At 43.7% G+C, this 17582-nt stretch overlaps 2 protein-coding genes across 2 annotated transcripts in view; one reads left to right on the forward strand and one right to left on the reverse strand.

The window, feature by feature from the left end:
* Nucleotides 1-3740, reverse strand: part of NRDE2 (NRDE-2, necessary for RNA interference, domain containing) — a 71836-nt gene extending 68096 nt beyond the window's left edge. The window contains exons 1-2 of the mRNA XM_052782970.1: nt 3573-3740; nt 2679-2743 (exon numbers count right to left, since the gene is read on the reverse strand). Of these exons, the coding sequence (XP_052638930.1) occupies nt 2679-2685 (7 nt within the window). The 5' untranslated portion in view covers nt 2686-2743; nt 3573-3740. The remainder of the gene's footprint in view (nt 1-2678; nt 2744-3572) is intronic.
* A 188-nt stretch (nt 3741-3928) lies between these two features.
* On the forward strand, nt 3929-15328 carry CALM1 (calmodulin 1). The gene is made up of 6 exons (XM_052782971.1): nt 3929-4064; nt 7226-7256; nt 8235-8378; nt 10466-10572; nt 12031-12166; nt 12395-15328. The coding sequence occupies exons 1-6, from the start codon at nt 4062-4064 to the stop codon at nt 12421-12423; spliced, it is 450 nt and encodes a 149-aa protein (XP_052638931.1). The 5' UTR covers nt 3929-4061; the 3' UTR covers nt 12424-15328.
* Nucleotides 15329-17582: the final 2254 nt, after the last annotated feature.

The following is a 17582-nucleotide window of genomic DNA, read 5'->3' on the forward strand; positions in this document are numbered from 1 at the left end:
AGTACAACAAATTAAAACACAGTTTGGGTAGTTCACACATGTAACTGGCAATATTATAGCCATGAAAACTAATTATGAATTTGTTCCAGTTGCACAGATGTTGCACGCACATACATACTTGATTTTGGCTTCTTACACTTCTAACTTATTATATACTGGTTACCTATGCTTATCGCCATAGTATCAGCCTCCCAGCTGTGCATTAAATGCAACAAACTACTGCCCATCTGCTCTCACATCCATTCTCCCAGGGCAGATGTCTGTGAAATGTTTTAAATTTGATTTTTTTTTAACTTATGTATATATAATATGAGAAAACGTTTGATATGTATGAGGCCATGTTCTTCAGTGCTTACGTTAACAAAGCCAAGGTTGAAAAGCACACCTTGCATGTAAGTAGTAAGGTTTCTTATTTTTCCGAGTTCTTAACAGAATTCCTCCTTGTATCTTAGGCTGCTCCCAAAGAATGGACATGTTAAGTCTCCACAGAAACAGAGACCAACACTGTAACCTTACTGTCATATTAAGGCAAAATTTAGAAATGTAATAGTAGGTAGAATGGTTGCAAGTCTTTCACTGCAACTAATAAATGTATAAAATAATCTTTTGTGAATATTACAGCTTAAACACAAATCAACAAAAGCGTGGTTAGTGATAGAGAGTAAAATAATTTAGAAGAGTAAACATACCCAATCAGAAATTCATCTTAATAGCTATCACATAGGCCTCCGTTCATAAAAAAGCTCTGTAGCAATGGGATGGCCAAGTTCTATGGTTTTAGGCACAAATACTGAGTAATTCCATGGCCCAGCCCAGCTCCCACTGAGATCCAGGAGATTTTGGATGAGACTGTAGAAGATCCTGGCAAATCAGTTGACATTGTATGTCACTGGAATGACAGGGGCATTTCTTGCCTGCCCACAACTGAATGTAATTTTTAAGAGAACAAAGAATACTGATCAAAATCTAGCTGTACAACTGAGTGAAAGCAAACTTACAAGGAGCAGGCAGATGCCAGTTTAGATGAGGTTTTTCTACATTAAATAAGCAGCAAAACTTTAGTATTCTGTTTTGTTGACATTTATCACTGCCGTATGTCAAATTAGGAAAAAATTCCCCTTAGAATGTTATTTTGGAGCATTAGCTGTGAAATATTTTCAAATATAGAAACTACTGCAGAACCTAACTGTGGCACCTTAACTGATCATCCTGAAATTTTTCTTAAATAAAGCAAGGTAACTATATTCCAAACTACTTTAAAAGTAACTTTATTTTAAAATTCAATTTTTAATATAAATGAATTATTAGATTGAACCATCAAGAGTTAGCAAAAGGAGACACAAAAAAAAAAAAAGAAAAAGGAATAAATGCACAGCAATCCTTCTACTCAAAGGCCCTGTTAATCTTTGGCAACATTCATTGAATGTGACCAAGTGGCTTTTTACTTCACATTTCCAAGTTTCTTCACGTATGTCCAAACACTGTAATGCTGATAGTTTGTAAGAGAATCTACATAAATTTTAATTACTTGTCTCATAGTCTGTCTTCAACAGGTAAATCTAATCCCTTCACTTTTTAACAAGTGAAGGTTTGGATCAATGGAACAACATATTACATGCACTTAAAATTAACTTTAAAGAGACTGAAGTAAGGCACCCACATTCTAAACCGTCACATTTAAATGTCGGTAGGATTATTCTCCTGATAATACCTTCAGCCTTCCATGTTAGAAACATTTTGGCCAAAGACCATGAGACTGCATTAGCTATTTATCTTTGTGAGATAATTGTACAAATTTATTTGCCCAATATTTATATAGAATTCAGTGTTTCAATAATGAGATCTTCACCTGTATAAGACAAGCACAATGAGGTAAATGATTTGTACATGAACATTGTTCTTCACACATCCCTGTGAGACTCGGGGAGTTCCAAGATTCACTTATCCAAGCAAAAGCTCTTGTAGCCCACATCAATCAAACATTGTGCCATGTTTTCCAGAAAGAAATTAAGCTGGGAAAATAAGAGCTTAAAATTGTTGGTCTGGTTTGAAAACAAAAGATCGATTTGCGTGTTCTTCCATAGCAAAAAAAAAAAAAAAAAAATCCAACGTCACTGCTTAGTAGTTTAAAAAAAAGAAGTATATTAAAAATAGGAGGCTGGGCATTCTGCATCTAAAATGGAAGCTGTCTATAAAACTATCATTTGCAGACTAGCCAGCTGCAAATTGGCTTCTGACACCATTTCATACACTAGTTCCTACACAAATGTTAGGATGGTTTGGGGACCAAACTATGACACATTAAATGCACTATTTTGTTTGCTATGAGAAATCCTTCTAGATTGTAAACAGGTAACTGTTGTGTTTGCCAACCTATCACTGTGTTCCAGAAAGGCAAGCAAATAAATTGTAACTTCAGTGGCAGAGCTATTGAAATTCTTAAAACAGAAACCAACTGGTTATGTCTTCATTTCAAACGCTGAAAATACGCATGATTTTTCAAAAACAGAAAAATAGAAAAATGTATTTTAAAAGATTTAGTGCTATACTGCAAGCAGATCATCAGAATTATGATCACATTGGAAATACTGATAGCCTCCCATTCCAGAGAGAGGCCCAAAGTAAAACCTTAACTAAAAATATCCTGAACTACAAGCAAGCTCAAAATCTATGGGTACCTGTCATGAATGGAACCAAAATCCTTGATTCCGGTGTGGGTCCATGTTTGTTTGTGCTTCCATACCTATTAAAGGAGGTGCAGTGTGAATACTACAATATTTACCTGGGTTATTATCAGTTGGACAAAATCCTCAAACCCAGACCAGACAGAGGAGAAATGAAGAAAACATCTGACATCAGGACATGCTTTTGCTGCCTCTCACTCGTAGGCTACAGCCGTTCTGCTGAGAAGGGGCTGAAGTGACACATCAGTGTCAACTGGATTGAATTTTACTGTCGTCTAGATTTTGGTGCTTGACAAAGCCCTACGATGAAAAACCGGCAGCTGTGCTCGCTTCAGCATACCGGCTTTACAGTCTCTGTCGTACCCCCCTCGTCGTTCAGATTTCACCGAAGAATGTGCTTTATTAACGCAACCCCCCCTCCCGCCCCGTGCCATCATCCTCTCTCAGGTGCCGCTCCGGGCTCCCCGGGGGAGGGCAGGCCACCGCACCGCCTGCGGGGATGCTGTCTAGAAAAAAAAAAGCACCAACTCGGCCGAGATTCCCCTCACCCCCGGGGTCCCAGCCTAGAGACCGACGGGGAGATGGGGAGACGCCTCGACGCGGGGCCGGCGGGGTCCCCGCGGTGACGCAGCCCCGCGGCGGGCAGCTCTCTCCCCGCCGGCCCGGCCGCCCGCCGCGGTCTCCGCCGGCACCCGCGCTCGGCGGAAGATGGCCACTGCCGGGGCCAGGCTGCCCTCGCCCCTCGCCGCCCGGCTTGGGAGCGGGGGATGGACGCGGACGGCCGCGCAGCCCGTGGCGGGCTGAAGCCCTGTCGCCCCGACAGCGGGGCCTCTCCCTCGGGCGGGGGAGGGGGGGCTGCTCACCCGCCTGTCCCTGCGTGGCTCTTACCTCAGGGGGAGAGGAGACAGGGAAAGGGGAGAGGAGCACGGCGGGAGGAGGGTTGGGGGGCGCACCGCTGGGCTCGAGCCCGCCGCGGCCCCCGCTCCCGCAGCGTGCAGGCGGCCGCCGGCCGTGCCTCTGGGGGCGAGCGGCCGCGGGGCTGCGGAGTGGGGGGGGGGGGGGGGGGGGGGGGGCGCGGACGAGGGGGGGAAGCAGGCCCGCCGGGGGAGGGGAGGGGCCGGGCCGCGGAGGGGGCAGGGCTGCGCTCCGCAGTCACCCTCACACATACCGCGCCGGGGAGGAGAGAAAAAGGCCCCGCTCCGGCGGAGGGATACAGCCCTACATATATAGCGGCGCGGCGCAGGCTCACATCCCCAGCACTTCCTCGAGCCGCGCCGGGGAGGAGGTAGCAGGAGCCGCTGCCGCAGCAGCAGCAGTTGCCGCCGCCGCTCGTGGTCGCGCAGTTCGTGCAGCCGCCGCCGGGCCCGCCGCCGCGCCATGGTAGGTAGCTCGACTGACCGCGGCGCGGGGTGCCTGGGCTGGCGCGCAGTGGGCTCGCTGGAGGCTCGCTGCGGAGCCGGGGACCCTGGGGTCGGTGGAGCCGGGCTCTCCCCGGGGAGGAGTAGGGGGTGGGGGGGGAGAGAGCCCCGCAGGGAGGGGGCGGCGGGAGGCCGCAGCCGTTCCCGCCCGGGTCCCCGGGGGCCGAGCGGGCTGGTGGCTGCGGACGCCCCCCCCGCCGCGCTGCGCGGGATCGCCGCGGAGCTGCGGCCCTTCCTCTTCCGCCGCTTCCTTCCCCTTTCCCCGGGGCCTGCCGTGTGGGCGCCCCGGCCCCGCGCCCTCCCGCCGCGGCCCCGCCTCGCCTTCCCCCGCATGCGGCGCTCGCTCCCCTCCGGAAAAGGCCGGGCGCGTCTCCCCGGGGCCGCGGCCCCTCCGCCGGGCAGGGCGCGTTGCGGGGTGGGGGCTGTGCCGGGCGGGGCGCCGGTCTGCGGGCGGGGATCCCGCTCGGCTCGGGCACCAGCTGCACTGCGCAGGCAGCGGGGGGGGGGCGGCCCGGGGGAGGGCACCGCGCTGCAGCTACTGCGCCCTCGCCCGCCCCCCCCATCCCCCCCAAAAAACGCAGCAGCGGTGGCGGAGCCCATCGGTGTCTGCATTACATCATGTCTCCTCCTCTTCCTCCCCGGCCCCCGCGCGCACCCCCCGGCTTGGGGGGGGGGGGGGGGAACCGGGGCGCAGTGCGCGTTCTTCGGTTGGAAACGGCCCAACGCCCGCATGGGAGGCTCGGCGGGGGGAGCGCAGCGTTCCCTCTCCCCCGGGGGGCTGCGGGGGAAGAACCGCTGCCCGCCGCCGCCGCCGAGGGAAGGGGAAGGAAGGGGATGGGGAGGGCTGGCTGCGGAGCCCAGGCGCCCTCCTGGCTGAAGGATGAGGACGTGGTGTGGCCGGCGGCTGGAGAGGGAGGGGAAACGGGGACGCACTGCAGCAGTGGGTGGCTGCCGGCCGCTGGCCGGGAAGGGCGCCTGTTGCGCCCGGCGGGCTGGGAGCCTGCCGCTCCCCCGCCCGGGCGATGCCAGCCTCCGCCTCGCCTTGCGAAACGCGCCGGTGGTGGGCTTCGGGAGCAGCTCACCTCGTCCCCCGGCCGTCGGGCGCTGCGGTGCTGGCCCGGACTCCTCGCGAAAGAGGGCAAGAGGAAGGGCTGGGATTTTCCCAGCGGTTTTTCGCTTCCTACGAGAGCGGCAGAACAGTTGCAGGCTGACCTCTAATCGCATTTTGGCAATCTGGGTGTTCCTCGGCTCTGTCTCTCCATCTCCCCTTCCCGTCGGGGAAGGCTGACATCACCAGGACAGGATCTGATGACTTGGCTGGGTGGGGTGATGGCTCCAGCCCTGGGTACCTTTGTCCTGTAGCTCCGGCGAGCGGGCGATGGTGGTGCCTGTTGCTTGGGAGGGTGAACCCCATGGCGGTTTAGGGGTGGGTTGCATGCTTCTGGCATCGCCGTGTGTGCTAACTTGGTTGTTTTATTTTTTTTTTTAATTCGAAATCCGATTTTTAGAAACATCCAGAGAGCTCCGACTAATGGGGCAATGAGCCGGTGCTGTGGGTTGGAGGTTTTTTGCCGAGGTGTGGCTCTGTTTCCTGTTCTGCAGGGCATTGAGTCTGTTATGTAAATTCCTTGTATAATCTTTAAGTAAAACCTCGCATTTTCTGGAAAAATCACAGATTAGAGTGTGGAGAGTCAAACTGGATTTGGAACACAAGTTTTCTGCTGTTATTAAAGAAGACTTATTAAATTTGAACTGTTTAGCTGTTAGCATTTTTACACGTCCGTCCGCCCCCCCCCCCCCCACTGTGCATATGGGGAATTGTTTAATCATTACATACATACATTAAAACATAAAAAACCCCCTGAACAACCCCAACACCTATTCACAGGTGAAATCTGTGTATGTCACTTAACATACAGCAGGCTTTCAATCCTACCCTGTTCCCCTGTGCAAGACCTTAACAGATTGTATAGCCTGTTAGTTCTTCATTGTATTACTCTTTAATGCAGTTAAGTGGTTTTTATACTTGAATAATAGTATTTTAGGACAAAAGGGTTAGAAGATGCCTGCTTTCTCTGACCTACAAAATTCTCTGTTCTATTAGTAAAAGCTGTCCAATAAAATGAGTTTAAAAGGAGTTAGTACTTTGTATTCTCTAGTATCTGTGACTATGTATGTAAAATCCAGGTGCTTTTTCTTTTTAATTACTAGGAAAATTCATATTTTTCCATAAAGAACGGGTTAGCTCCTTTGAGTCCACAAAGAGCGAGCTTTTTGTGATGCTCTATCCATACAGAAGGGAGAGGCTTCTGGAAGGATGTGGTTAGCACAGTTAAGCTCTGGGAAAGCCCATTTAGTTGCCCACTGAGCTGTATACCTTTGGATGCAGCAGTGGCCTCTTGATGTACAGAAGGTCATAAGCAGGCATTTTAAATCTTGCCACTTAAAATGATGCATAAAACAACCTGCATATCAGTGTGGGGAGGCACCTTAAATTGCTTGGCTGAATAGAAGAATAATGTGATGCTTGAAAACTGGCATTTTCTTTGTCAGGGATGGCAAAAATCTCCATAATGCCAAGTAGGAATGCCTCCTAATATCACAAACGCAGCACAGTCCTTTCTGTTACCGTAGGCTAATACTCGATGCAGTGTGGTGAGGGAGGGCGGACTTCAGTGGTGTTAGATCACTAGGTGGCACGCTTGTCATTAGTCTGCTAATGTGCAAATAGCCCCATGCAGTATTAGGGTCACTATACTGCTGGAAATGACATCTGATGTGATGTGAAACCCCAAACACATGTCATTAAGGATTTCATGCCTCTCTGGCCAATTGCAAGGAGCCTGGCCTGTGTCCTTCACTTGACCAAATTGGATTCTCCAAGTCAAAGGATGGCATGTCTGGTTCTTCATGTGCAGTTTCAAAACAAGTTAGCTTATATGCTTTTGGAAACGGATGCATGGTGTAGGTGAGTGGAATGTCCTTGCGGAGGCAGAATTCCAGGGGTTGGAAGTGGCTTTGTAAAAGTAATGATAAATCACTACTGAAATCTAAAGGAAGTGTCTCGTGGCTTGCCATAGCTAGAGGTAAACAATATTCTAAAATGTTCTATTCTTCGTGTAGGCTGATCAGCTGACTGAAGAACAGATTGCTGGTAAGTGTCTTGAGAAATGATTATTTTTTTCACTAATTCCTTGTGACTAAAAGAAAATATATTATGTCAAACATAATGGGAAAAAAAAAGCTTTCTGACAACTTCAAATCTATACTATCACTTTTTAAAAAAAAAAAACACTTTAAAAAAAAAAACAAAACAAAACCCAAACACCCCCCCGCCCCAAAACCAAAAAAACCCCAACAAAAACACAACACAACATTCCAGAAGATTACTGGTTCATTGCCTCTTAATTTAGACTGCTTGTTCCTTGGACTACAGATAATGATTTTTTTTAGACTTTCAGACTTGAGCCAAGTCCTTCTAGATTTCTTGCAAACAGAAATAATTGCTAGACTCAAGTGAACTTGGAGTCAAAGCAGACCTAGGTACTCTTTTCTTTTTAATAAAGTGAAGATAAACTTGAAATGAAATGGCAACAAATAAACCTAAAATGGATTTATTACACATTAATATAAGCCAGTGTCTTGTAAATAACTTCTAACAGAGTGTCTGTAATTCAAACTGGTTAGGAGAAGGGACATTATTTGACCTTCTGGAGACCAGTCACCCACTTGTGGCTGACATCAGTTCTTATTGTCTGCTGCCTTACAAATAAGTTGTAAATGACAACACTCATTGTTCTGTAAGTTTGTTAATGGTGAAGGGAACCCAGTGGGTCCCTTCACTTAGCCCAAGCAGCTGCTGTTTGTGGTGCAACTGTGCCTCAAGCAAGATGATGTTGTAATGCAGGTAATAGCCACATGAAATAAGTTTGAATATACTATGCAAATTATGCGTTGGTACTGTAAGTAATTTTTTATTAATATTTGAGAGTGTTAATTCTCTCAATACGTGGACAGTTAGATAAAATGTTTCTTAAAATTGTACCAGGCGTTGTCTGTGGAGTGGATTTTTAGTATGCAGTTTTCTCATGTTGTTGATGTTACTAAATGCTGGGACTGTTTCTGCCTCTAGAATTCAAGGAAGCCTTTTCCCTATTTGACAAAGATGGTGATGGTACTATCACAACAAAAGAACTGGGAACTGTCATGAGGTCTTTGGGTCAAAATCCAACAGAAGCAGAATTGCAGGATATGATCAACGAGGTAGATGCTGATGGTAAGTGTTGGAAAGATAGTTACTAGTGCTGTGATCATCTTAAGTATGTATGACCTCCACACCTGGGCTTGGACTGCATAGAGAAGATTCTGTGACATGGATCTCTTGAAGCAGTTTCAAAATACTCAATAGAATCTAAACTCAGAGGGGTGTCAATTTTTTGATTGATCTCTGCGCAGCAGTCAAAGATGCTAGCAGTATTAGTGAGAATCTAAAAAAAGGGATGGGCAGAGACAAAGTTACGCTGTTTGTCTTTAATATTTTATGGGTCACAGGCTTCCAATTGCAATCTGACTTGCCCTGACCTGCTGTTAACCTGTGTTTCCACCCAGCTTTTCTATACATGTTTCGTCAGCCCATGTTGGTCTTAATAGCTGTATTAATGTCTGTGGTTTTGTCTAAGGCCAAAAATGTGGTAGGAGTGGAATAGAGCTAAACTTCCAAGAACTGAAAACACAACAGGGAGAGATTGCATAGTCTAACGTAGTCTATTAGATCACTGATAGACAGGGGAGAGGGATTGGAGGCAAAAGCAGAAAAACCTTCCTCTATCAAGTCTATCAGAATTATTTTAAATGGATGCCAGAAAGGGTAACTGTGCTTTTTGTTTCTGAGATTTGACAGGCTAGCAGTTACAAAAAGGAAAAATGCTTTCCCCTGCTTTGATCTTGTATGTCGGTTGTGGTAGTGATTTTTCTCTCATATCTCTGTAAAAGAGTGAAAGTATGTTGGCAAGAGTATGGATTATCTGATTATCAGACTACATTAATTAGAACTACTTTCCTAAAAGTGTAAGTTGACCTTAATTGCTAACTCTTGGGTGCAGATACTGGAAAAACTTTAGGGTTTGCAGTGCTATGCAGAATTTGTGTATAGTGGCTTCTCTAGGCTGTGGTCCATGATATTTCACTGGTAGATTAAAAATGAAGGGAGACTGAGGACTTCAGATAAGTATGCCTGCCCATCTGTTTAAACTTGTTTTGTGGCAGAATGCTTTGCTATTATTCTTCATGTTCATTGAGGATTTTTTTAAAGCTGAGTACAAGACCCGTATTTGGATTTAGCTGGTAGATAAAGCTGGCCATGATGATAAATAGCTCTGTATGTCTCAATCTGGAATCCCTAAGCTGCAAAGGTTTTCTTAAACTGCATTTATTTAGCTTTTTTGCTATACTTACCCAATCAGTTTGTATGTTTCCCTCAAGCAATGGGTAGATCTTAGTTGCACAGTGAACTATTTAATGTGGGGGTTTTTGGCATATAGGGCTGAATCCTGACTATACAAACCTAGTTTCTGCTGTTTTAAAGAACTTGTTTATTCATCATACCATTTTTCTCATAGCTTTGAGCAGCCTGAAGTTTGAATCCTTACTTTGAGTGAAGAACTTAGTCTTGGGGGTAAGGCCTGGATGTTACTAGGGTTTTTCAGTTTCGCAGTGAAATACCTATAAGAAGTTTACCTACTGCTAAACTTATCAGAAATACCAAATAATGGCAGCTTTTCTCATGTCACTGGAATTTGAAGATCCTTGTTGCCCCTTAAAATGGTTCATTACTTCTCTGGTGTACAACATGTTGATGAGGAAGTTGATTTTTAACAAGGAACAAGTATTTATGAGCAGCTTAGTGAAGTGTAATTTTCTCAAATTTTAGATATCCTGGATTTATAGTGCCAGCTTTATAATACATTCCTTCCTGGAATCTCCCATAGCAATTGGAGATTCTAAAGAAACTAAACAATTTATTTTGGGGAGTGATTTGAAGTGAAGATAAGTCTTAGTATTGGTTAACGTTGAAGCATCAGACTGACATTTTACTTGCAACTTGGGTCGCGAATGGTATGGCTTGACCTGGAGAGAAGGCAACAGTTGACTTGGTTGTGCTGAAGCACTGCAATGACAGTGGCTACTGCACATTGTAATAGCAAAAAGGCAGTGGTAGTAATTTAGGGAGATCCAGTTCTATAAGAATAGTTTACAGAGAATCTGTCAGTCTTGTCCCTGGCTAAGTTAAATGCCAGATTATTCTTTTTTTTTTTAAAAAAGAAAAGCATGGAAGTTTAATTTTTGAAGTTTCTTTTCATTAAGGCAATGGCACTATCGACTTCCCTGAATTTTTAACCATGATGGCCAGAAAAATGAAGGACACAGACAGCGAGGAAGAAATCCGTGAGGCATTCCGAGTCTTTGACAAGGTATTAATAAAAGTAAAAATACTCTTTAGAAGTAGTAATGATGATAATCTTTTTCCTCAGTGTTTTCATCCTTCTAGACAAGAAGAGAGAAAAAAGTCCTCTAGTAGAAGCAGAGGAATTGGAAACAGAGCAGGGACTGTTCTGGAAGCAGAACCAAGACTGTTGCAGGCTGGTTCTACCTGCTTTACACAGCAGGTCTAAGCTTTAGGTTTATCCATGAGGAAAACTTTCTGGCCTTTTCTTAGGAGCAGAGAGGAGCAGAACTTGATGCTTGTGGGGTGTTGGGGTTTTTTTTGGGGAGGAGTGGGATTTTTCTATACCTTCTGACTTTGGGGGAATGGGGAAATGTTTGCATGGATGCACAAGGTTTTATACTACTTTATGGAAGCTTTTGAAGCTAAGATGATGTCATCAGTATTTAGAGGGACATGAAGTATTGCATGTTCCATTTCCAAGATGTGGACTTTGAGGTTGCTTTCAGGAGAACTTAAGAGCTCAACTACCTCAGTTGTCTTTAAGGGTACCTGGGCATACATGGTGAAGGTCAATTGTTTCTAGAACAGGGATTCCCCTCTGGATTGCTTGGATATGACAGATGTTATGAGAGAATTGTGTTGAGTAATGGCTGGGGCAGCTGCTAAGCTGATGCACGTGCATGTGTGGAAGAAGGCCTTACAACTTCTTTTTATGGAAAAAAGTGGCAGACTCTAGTACTAGCTGAAAATATGCTAGTGTTCAATTGTTTGGTTAGTACTTCATCTACCCTGTGGGGTTATTTCTGCAGACTGGATTTGCGTTTAAAGCCACTGAGGTAGCTTATCTACTGGTGATGGCCATATGAATTCCTGCACTAAGCTAGTGTATTCTTCCTGTATATGGATGAGGACAATTTCTGAGATGGCTAGGGATGAGCTCTAGGTTTGGATATTACTAATGGGAACATTGACTTTTTTTTTTCCCCACAAAGCTTTTCACAACTCCTTATGAGTAGAATTTAAATGCTTTCTTTGAAGGCTTGTTCTATATCATCTTATCCAAGAAGCCTAACCTAGCCACCTGCAGTCTGGTTATAGAGGTAGTATTACATGAAAGAGAAAGCTGACTTTATTCTTTCTGGTGGGGAAATTGGTCTTTTTTTTTTTTTTCCTTGTTTAGGCAGCAGGGACTAAACAAAACCCACTTTGTTTCTGGGTTTACTTTTGAAAGCTCTTTAAAAGCATTAAAAATACCTTACCACAGTTACAAATCAGGCATGCAGTTACTCTTACAGTACAATAATCGTACAGAAAGGTACAGTGGCATGCATGGTTTGTAAGGCAATGGACTAGCACATATTGGAGGGTTATACAGTGTACTGAGTCTATATATCTTTCCCAAGTGCCATAAGGCTAGTTCAGAAGCAGTTACGGGAAATGTCAGGATTGTTGATTGTGATCTTGTGCAACTCTTTCCTCGCAGGATGGCAATGGCTATATCAGTGCAGCAGAACTACGTCACGTTATGACAAACTTAGGAGAAAAGCTAACAGATGAAGAAGTAGATGAAATGATCAGAGAAGCAGACATTGATGGGGATGGGCAAGTCAACTATGAAGGTAAAAAGATGCTTGTCTTGACTCAAAACCATTACTGGGATTGAGTGAAAGCCTGTCGCATAGGGCATTAATTTCTAGTACTTGAGACACCAGTTTATTCACTTGTCTACTTCTGTGGACAAAACCTTAGATGCAGTGAAGGGGGCTTTTTTATGTCAAATGTGTTTGAGACTTATCAGTTTAAGCACTCTGGAGACAATAAATCACAGTGGCTTTTTATCTTTTCAGAATTCGTACAGATGATGACTGCAAAGTGAAGAGACCTCCTTTACACCTTTTTTCCTCTAGAAGAATCAAATTGAATCTTTTACTTACCTCTTGCAAAAAAATGTTCATTTATTCATTCTGTTTCTGTATAGCAAAACTGAATGTCAAAATACCTTCTGTCCACAAACTGCATGTAATGGTTGGTGGTCCTGTCCCCAAAAGATAAAGTTAAACATCAGTTTTACAATATAAATAATTGTACTACCTTGAAAATTAAAAAAAAAAAAAGGAAGCACTTAGTGAACTCAAAAGTTCCATTTGCTAATGACTATTACACTGTTTGGGCTGGCCAGTTTTTCATGCATGCAGCTTGACAATTGAGCACAGTCAGACATTTGTATTAAAAGGAAAAAAAAAAACCAACCTAAAGGATCCACTCTTTTGTTCAACAGTGGATTCTAGTTCAATTTGTAGTATAAATTGTCATAGCTGGTTTACTTTAAAATTGGTTTATACCTCAGGATGGTATGCAGCAAAATGGTTGAAGGATGCAAAACTTAGAGAAAATGCCCTAAAGGTTGAATGGTTTTCCTGTACGTAGCAGTGTGCTCCAAAAAATATGATGATCTTAACTATGGATGGCATGTCTGTGTTAAAATACTGGTTTAACATTGTCTGCATTGCACTATAGTGAAACGGGTGTCGGGCTGTTACCGTTCACAAAATTTTTAAAAGAAACCTTCACCAAGGGAGCATCTTTGGACTCTCATATTTTTAAAACCTTCTGTACCATGACTTGGAGCTGGCGGAGTAGCCTGTGGACTTCAGCACAACTATCAACATCGCTGTTCAAGATATTACAATTTATGTCCATTCCAAGTTGTAAATGCTAGTCTTTTTTTCCAATAAAAGACCATTAACTTAAAGGTGGTGTTAAATGCTTTGTAAAGCTAAAATATATATATAATTGAGATAATAAACCAAAAAAGCAGTAGGAGGGAAGTGTTTCTATGAATGACTTGCTGCTAAATTATAATGCACATGTATGCAATAAGTTATCCCCTATCTTTTCAAGATGGCAAGAACTGACCTCCTGTAACCCAAGACCTTTGCTATAAATAAATGAACTTGTGCTTGCCTTTCATATTACGACAATGTTAATTTAGTTGGTCTCAAAGTCGTGTAATGCTGACTCGTCAACTATCAGCACAGAAGTAACACCATTTCACTAAAGTGGAGAGCTCTGACCATGCATGTCAATACTGGGGAAACATGTATAGGTTGCTTATGGTTTTTTTGACAGATTATAGAAACTAGTTGGAGAATTTAAACAGCATGAATTTCATAGATACCTATGATTCTTAAATATGCCAAAAATGCATTTCTCTACCCACAGAAAGAAAAGGACATTTCTTTTACAATATGTGGAAAAAAAAAAAAAAACAAAAACCAAACCCCAAACACTAAGCCTTTTTGGAAACTGGGGCTGTTATATCTTGACTATCTTCTCAAACACTTGCATGAATTTTGTGGGGTGGAGAAGAGGACTAGGGTTAATTTAAAAACCATCTTGTTACTTCTGCTTTGCATGCACTAGCAGTGCTTAGTCATTCCAGGTCTCTGAGTTGGTGTTCTCTGATCCTTCAGCTTCCCCATGAATGAGTGGCAAAGCAGCTATGACCACTCTTCTTTGTTTGAAAGAAGAATGTTTTTGTTTTTTTTTTAATAGCAGAGCCTCCATGTGGAAGGCTTTTGTGATTGGGAGGGAGGGACTACAGCTTAATTACTTGACTGTAAGTTTGTTTCCAAATGTAACTGGAGTTGCAAACCTTAATTGCCTTTGGTTTTGGAGAGTATTGATACTATCTCTTGAGAGGGATGCAAGTCTCCATTCATCCTGTCTAACTGAGGTGCCTGTGTTAAGAACTTGGTTGCTTGAAATGCAGCTTTGCTCAGTGGGGGTCAAGAGACACCTCCAGAAGGCAATTAAGACTATCTGCCTTCAGCGATTTTTTTTTTTTTTTTTAATTATTTTATTTTATTTTTTCCTGGGGGGGTGGGGGGAGGTCTGGGTGATGAGGGACCCAGACACCTTAACCAAGTGCCTAAAAGTTAGATGGGCTGAATGTAGGCAATTGTTTAGATCTCTAGTTGTTGCAAAGGCTTTTTGCTATGGCTGTGTATGCTGTCCTAGCAAACTGGCCATGATGATGGGAATGTCTGACTACCATTTGAAAGTAGTGTCTTGCATGGCAGCTGCAAACTGCTACTTTGGTAGTGCTTGAGAATGGCTGCACTGATTCTGTAGACCAGCTTTTAAAGAGAATGTACTCAAGAGACAGGCAAGGTAGGAGCAATGGTTGCTGCTCTGAACTAATTACTTCTGCCTGAGTGTGCAGAGAGATCTTGTCTAGTAGGTAAATGCTTCTTACCATCTATCTGTCATTCACTCACGGTTGGTAGGGTAGTTCATTTAAGAACAGCTGCTTTTAGTTTATTCAGTGTGCTCTGTGCTTGCTAGCAAAGAGACCTCATTCCTGCAAGAGGTTCTTGGCTTGATTAGAAATTGTCTGGCAGTGTGCAGTGTTGGTATGCCCTGTAACTGAATCTGCCTGGAGGTATCTAATTATTAACTGACTTCAGTACCACATCAACCTTGAGTAAATGTATCCTCTGTACAGGACTTTAGCTCTGTTCCCTTCTGCATAGTGAATATCTAGAGAAATGAAATAGTGTCATCAAGGACTTTTTTTTTTTTTTTAATTTTTTTTTTTCTGTGAGTGTGTGTGTGTGTGGCTTTGGCTTTTTCCAAATGTGAAAGTGTGGGCTGGATACACTTGGTGCATGGCTTAGAAACATGGGACTGGAGAGAACTTCCTGGGTCATCAGATCCAGTCCCCTGCTATTGCAGGCAACCGTGTCATATAATCCTTTTAATAAACTGATCAAGCTTAACCACCTGCTTGTAAGTGGCTTGTTTTCATGGAAGTTCCGTAACTCATGTTGCTCTCAACTGATGCAAGTAATACATGAAATATGAAGTTAATCAAAAGGTCCTCCAGCTTAGCTTTAGGTTTATCATTACACTTATTTAACTGACTTTCTTGAACCTGTTATTCTTTGCACAACACTCAGGAAAGTGTTGAATCTTTACACCCCCTTGCTATGAATAAGAGTTGGTGTGCTTGCTTACTTTTTTTAATGGAAAAGATGGATGTCTGGCTTGTTGAAATTTGTTAGATATGTTAATTGTCAAGGCAAGAAACAATTGAGTTACTTGTATTTGATACATAAATTTAAGGCTAGAGTATACATAACCATTTTTAAAATACATCAACTTGCAGTGTAGTTTTATATTTAATACTGAAATTGTACTGCTAAAGTTTAAACTGCTGTTAATCATATTCCTCTTCTGATCATAATGAAAAAATAAAGGGTAAGAAAATGCTTAACATAGATTATTCATTATCATGCTTATTTTATTAATAATTCAGGCACTGAATTGTCTCCAGGTATGGGGCATTTGTTTTGTTTGCTGGGGTGGGGTGGGGTGAAGGGGGGGATGTTACCGATGTGGTAGAAGACTCTTATCCCCCAACCATTTGTCACACTTGTGCAGCTTCGGAAGCACAGATGCTATCAAAAACTGATCAAGAAATTAGACTACACCTTAGTGATGGCATTAAGTGCATGTGTGGGTGTGGGTCTGATCTGTGGGCAGTGTACAGCGCTGCAGCTGCCAGCCCCTGTGCCCTGCCCAGGCAAGTGGGGAGGGGGACGAGGCTGTATCTCGGTCCCTATATTGCAGTACGTGTGTGATGTGAATGCAGATCCTTGTTCCCAGGTGACACCATCCTAAACTAAAAGCAGTCTTGGGGTTTAGAAATAGCAGAGTTAATACAGCTTGCTTTTCCCCTACCATGAAAATATCTGGAACACTTGTCACTACAATCCAATTAGGGTTTGGGGGGAGGGGGTTTGTTGTTTGGTGGGTTTTTTGGTTTGCTGTTAATGACTAAGGGAAATCTGACAGAAAGGACTGTGGCAGGACCATGGCATGTCTTCTGACCACAGACATCTAGCTGTCAAATGAAGATAGGCATTGAAGGCTGATGCCATGTTTCTCCTGACTTTTAGGAAAGCAAATGGTATACTTGCAAATAGAGCAGGTGGACCTTTAAAATCAGTGAGAAAGACAAACACATATAAAGTTGTGTGGGGATTTTTACATAACAGCATCGCAATTCCAAAATACTGAAGTGGGTTTTTTTTTTTTAAATCCAAATACAAGATTTTGAAGTAATGAATTAGATGATGAATTGTGTATGGATCTGGAGTTCCAAAGATTCCTGCTGTTATTTGCTATAGAAAATTTGGATGAAGGCCCAAATACGTAAAGGATTTTATATTTTCTAAGAACCCCTATCAGAGAGTATCCTAGGGAAGCATTCACAGGATATTTGTAATAGTTGATAATTTGTTTAAAGTTTGGTATTAATAAATCTGGTTTCAAACAGAAGTGGCCAAATATCCCAATAAATGGCAGAGCTGCTGATTAGGCAGACACCAAGAGAATCTCTTACAGTCCCACGGATGATTAAGCACAGCTGATACCTAGCAATAAATGAGCGCTTGTGTTGCGCTCTGTCCTACTGGTGATGGTAACCAGGAGCAGAGTAGAGCAGACCAGCCCATCGTGCGCTCCTGCCTGCAGCGCTGACAAGGACCCTCTTCTTACTTCCCTGTACAGTGCTTTGTTCTGCGGGGGCAAGAGCACACTTCAGAGCACAGCACAGCCCTTTCGGCCATCAGACTACTAAACTCCAGGATTAAAAAAACCATTTGATACAAAAAAGGACTGTATTGCAGCAGAGGGTTAAATTTATCCCAGATCCCTGTGGCGTCTGATATGCTGTGTGACACCAGCACCGTATAGCAATGTTACAGAAACAAAAGTTGAGAAGCAGGTCTCCCAGCATTGCTACCAGAGACCCTAATGAAGAGGTTGCAAGTTGCCCTTTCCAGCATCCCTGTAGGTGTTGGACAAAACAGGCTCTAGCTGGCAATGATAGAAACTTTATTGACTGGGAAACCTTATACAGATCTCCTCCGGAGAGCCACTTTCAGTTGCCTCAGAAGTCAGCATCTGCAGAAATACTGAAAGAATTATTCATAGTGCAGCCTTTTCCTGGCAAAAATATCTCCTAAG

Source organism: Harpia harpyja, chromosome 3 (genome assembly GCF_026419915.1).
Source record: "Harpia harpyja isolate bHarHar1 chromosome 3, bHarHar1 primary haplotype, whole genome shotgun sequence".
NCBI classification, from domain to species: domain Eukaryota; kingdom Metazoa; phylum Chordata; class Aves; order Accipitriformes; family Accipitridae; genus Harpia; species Harpia harpyja.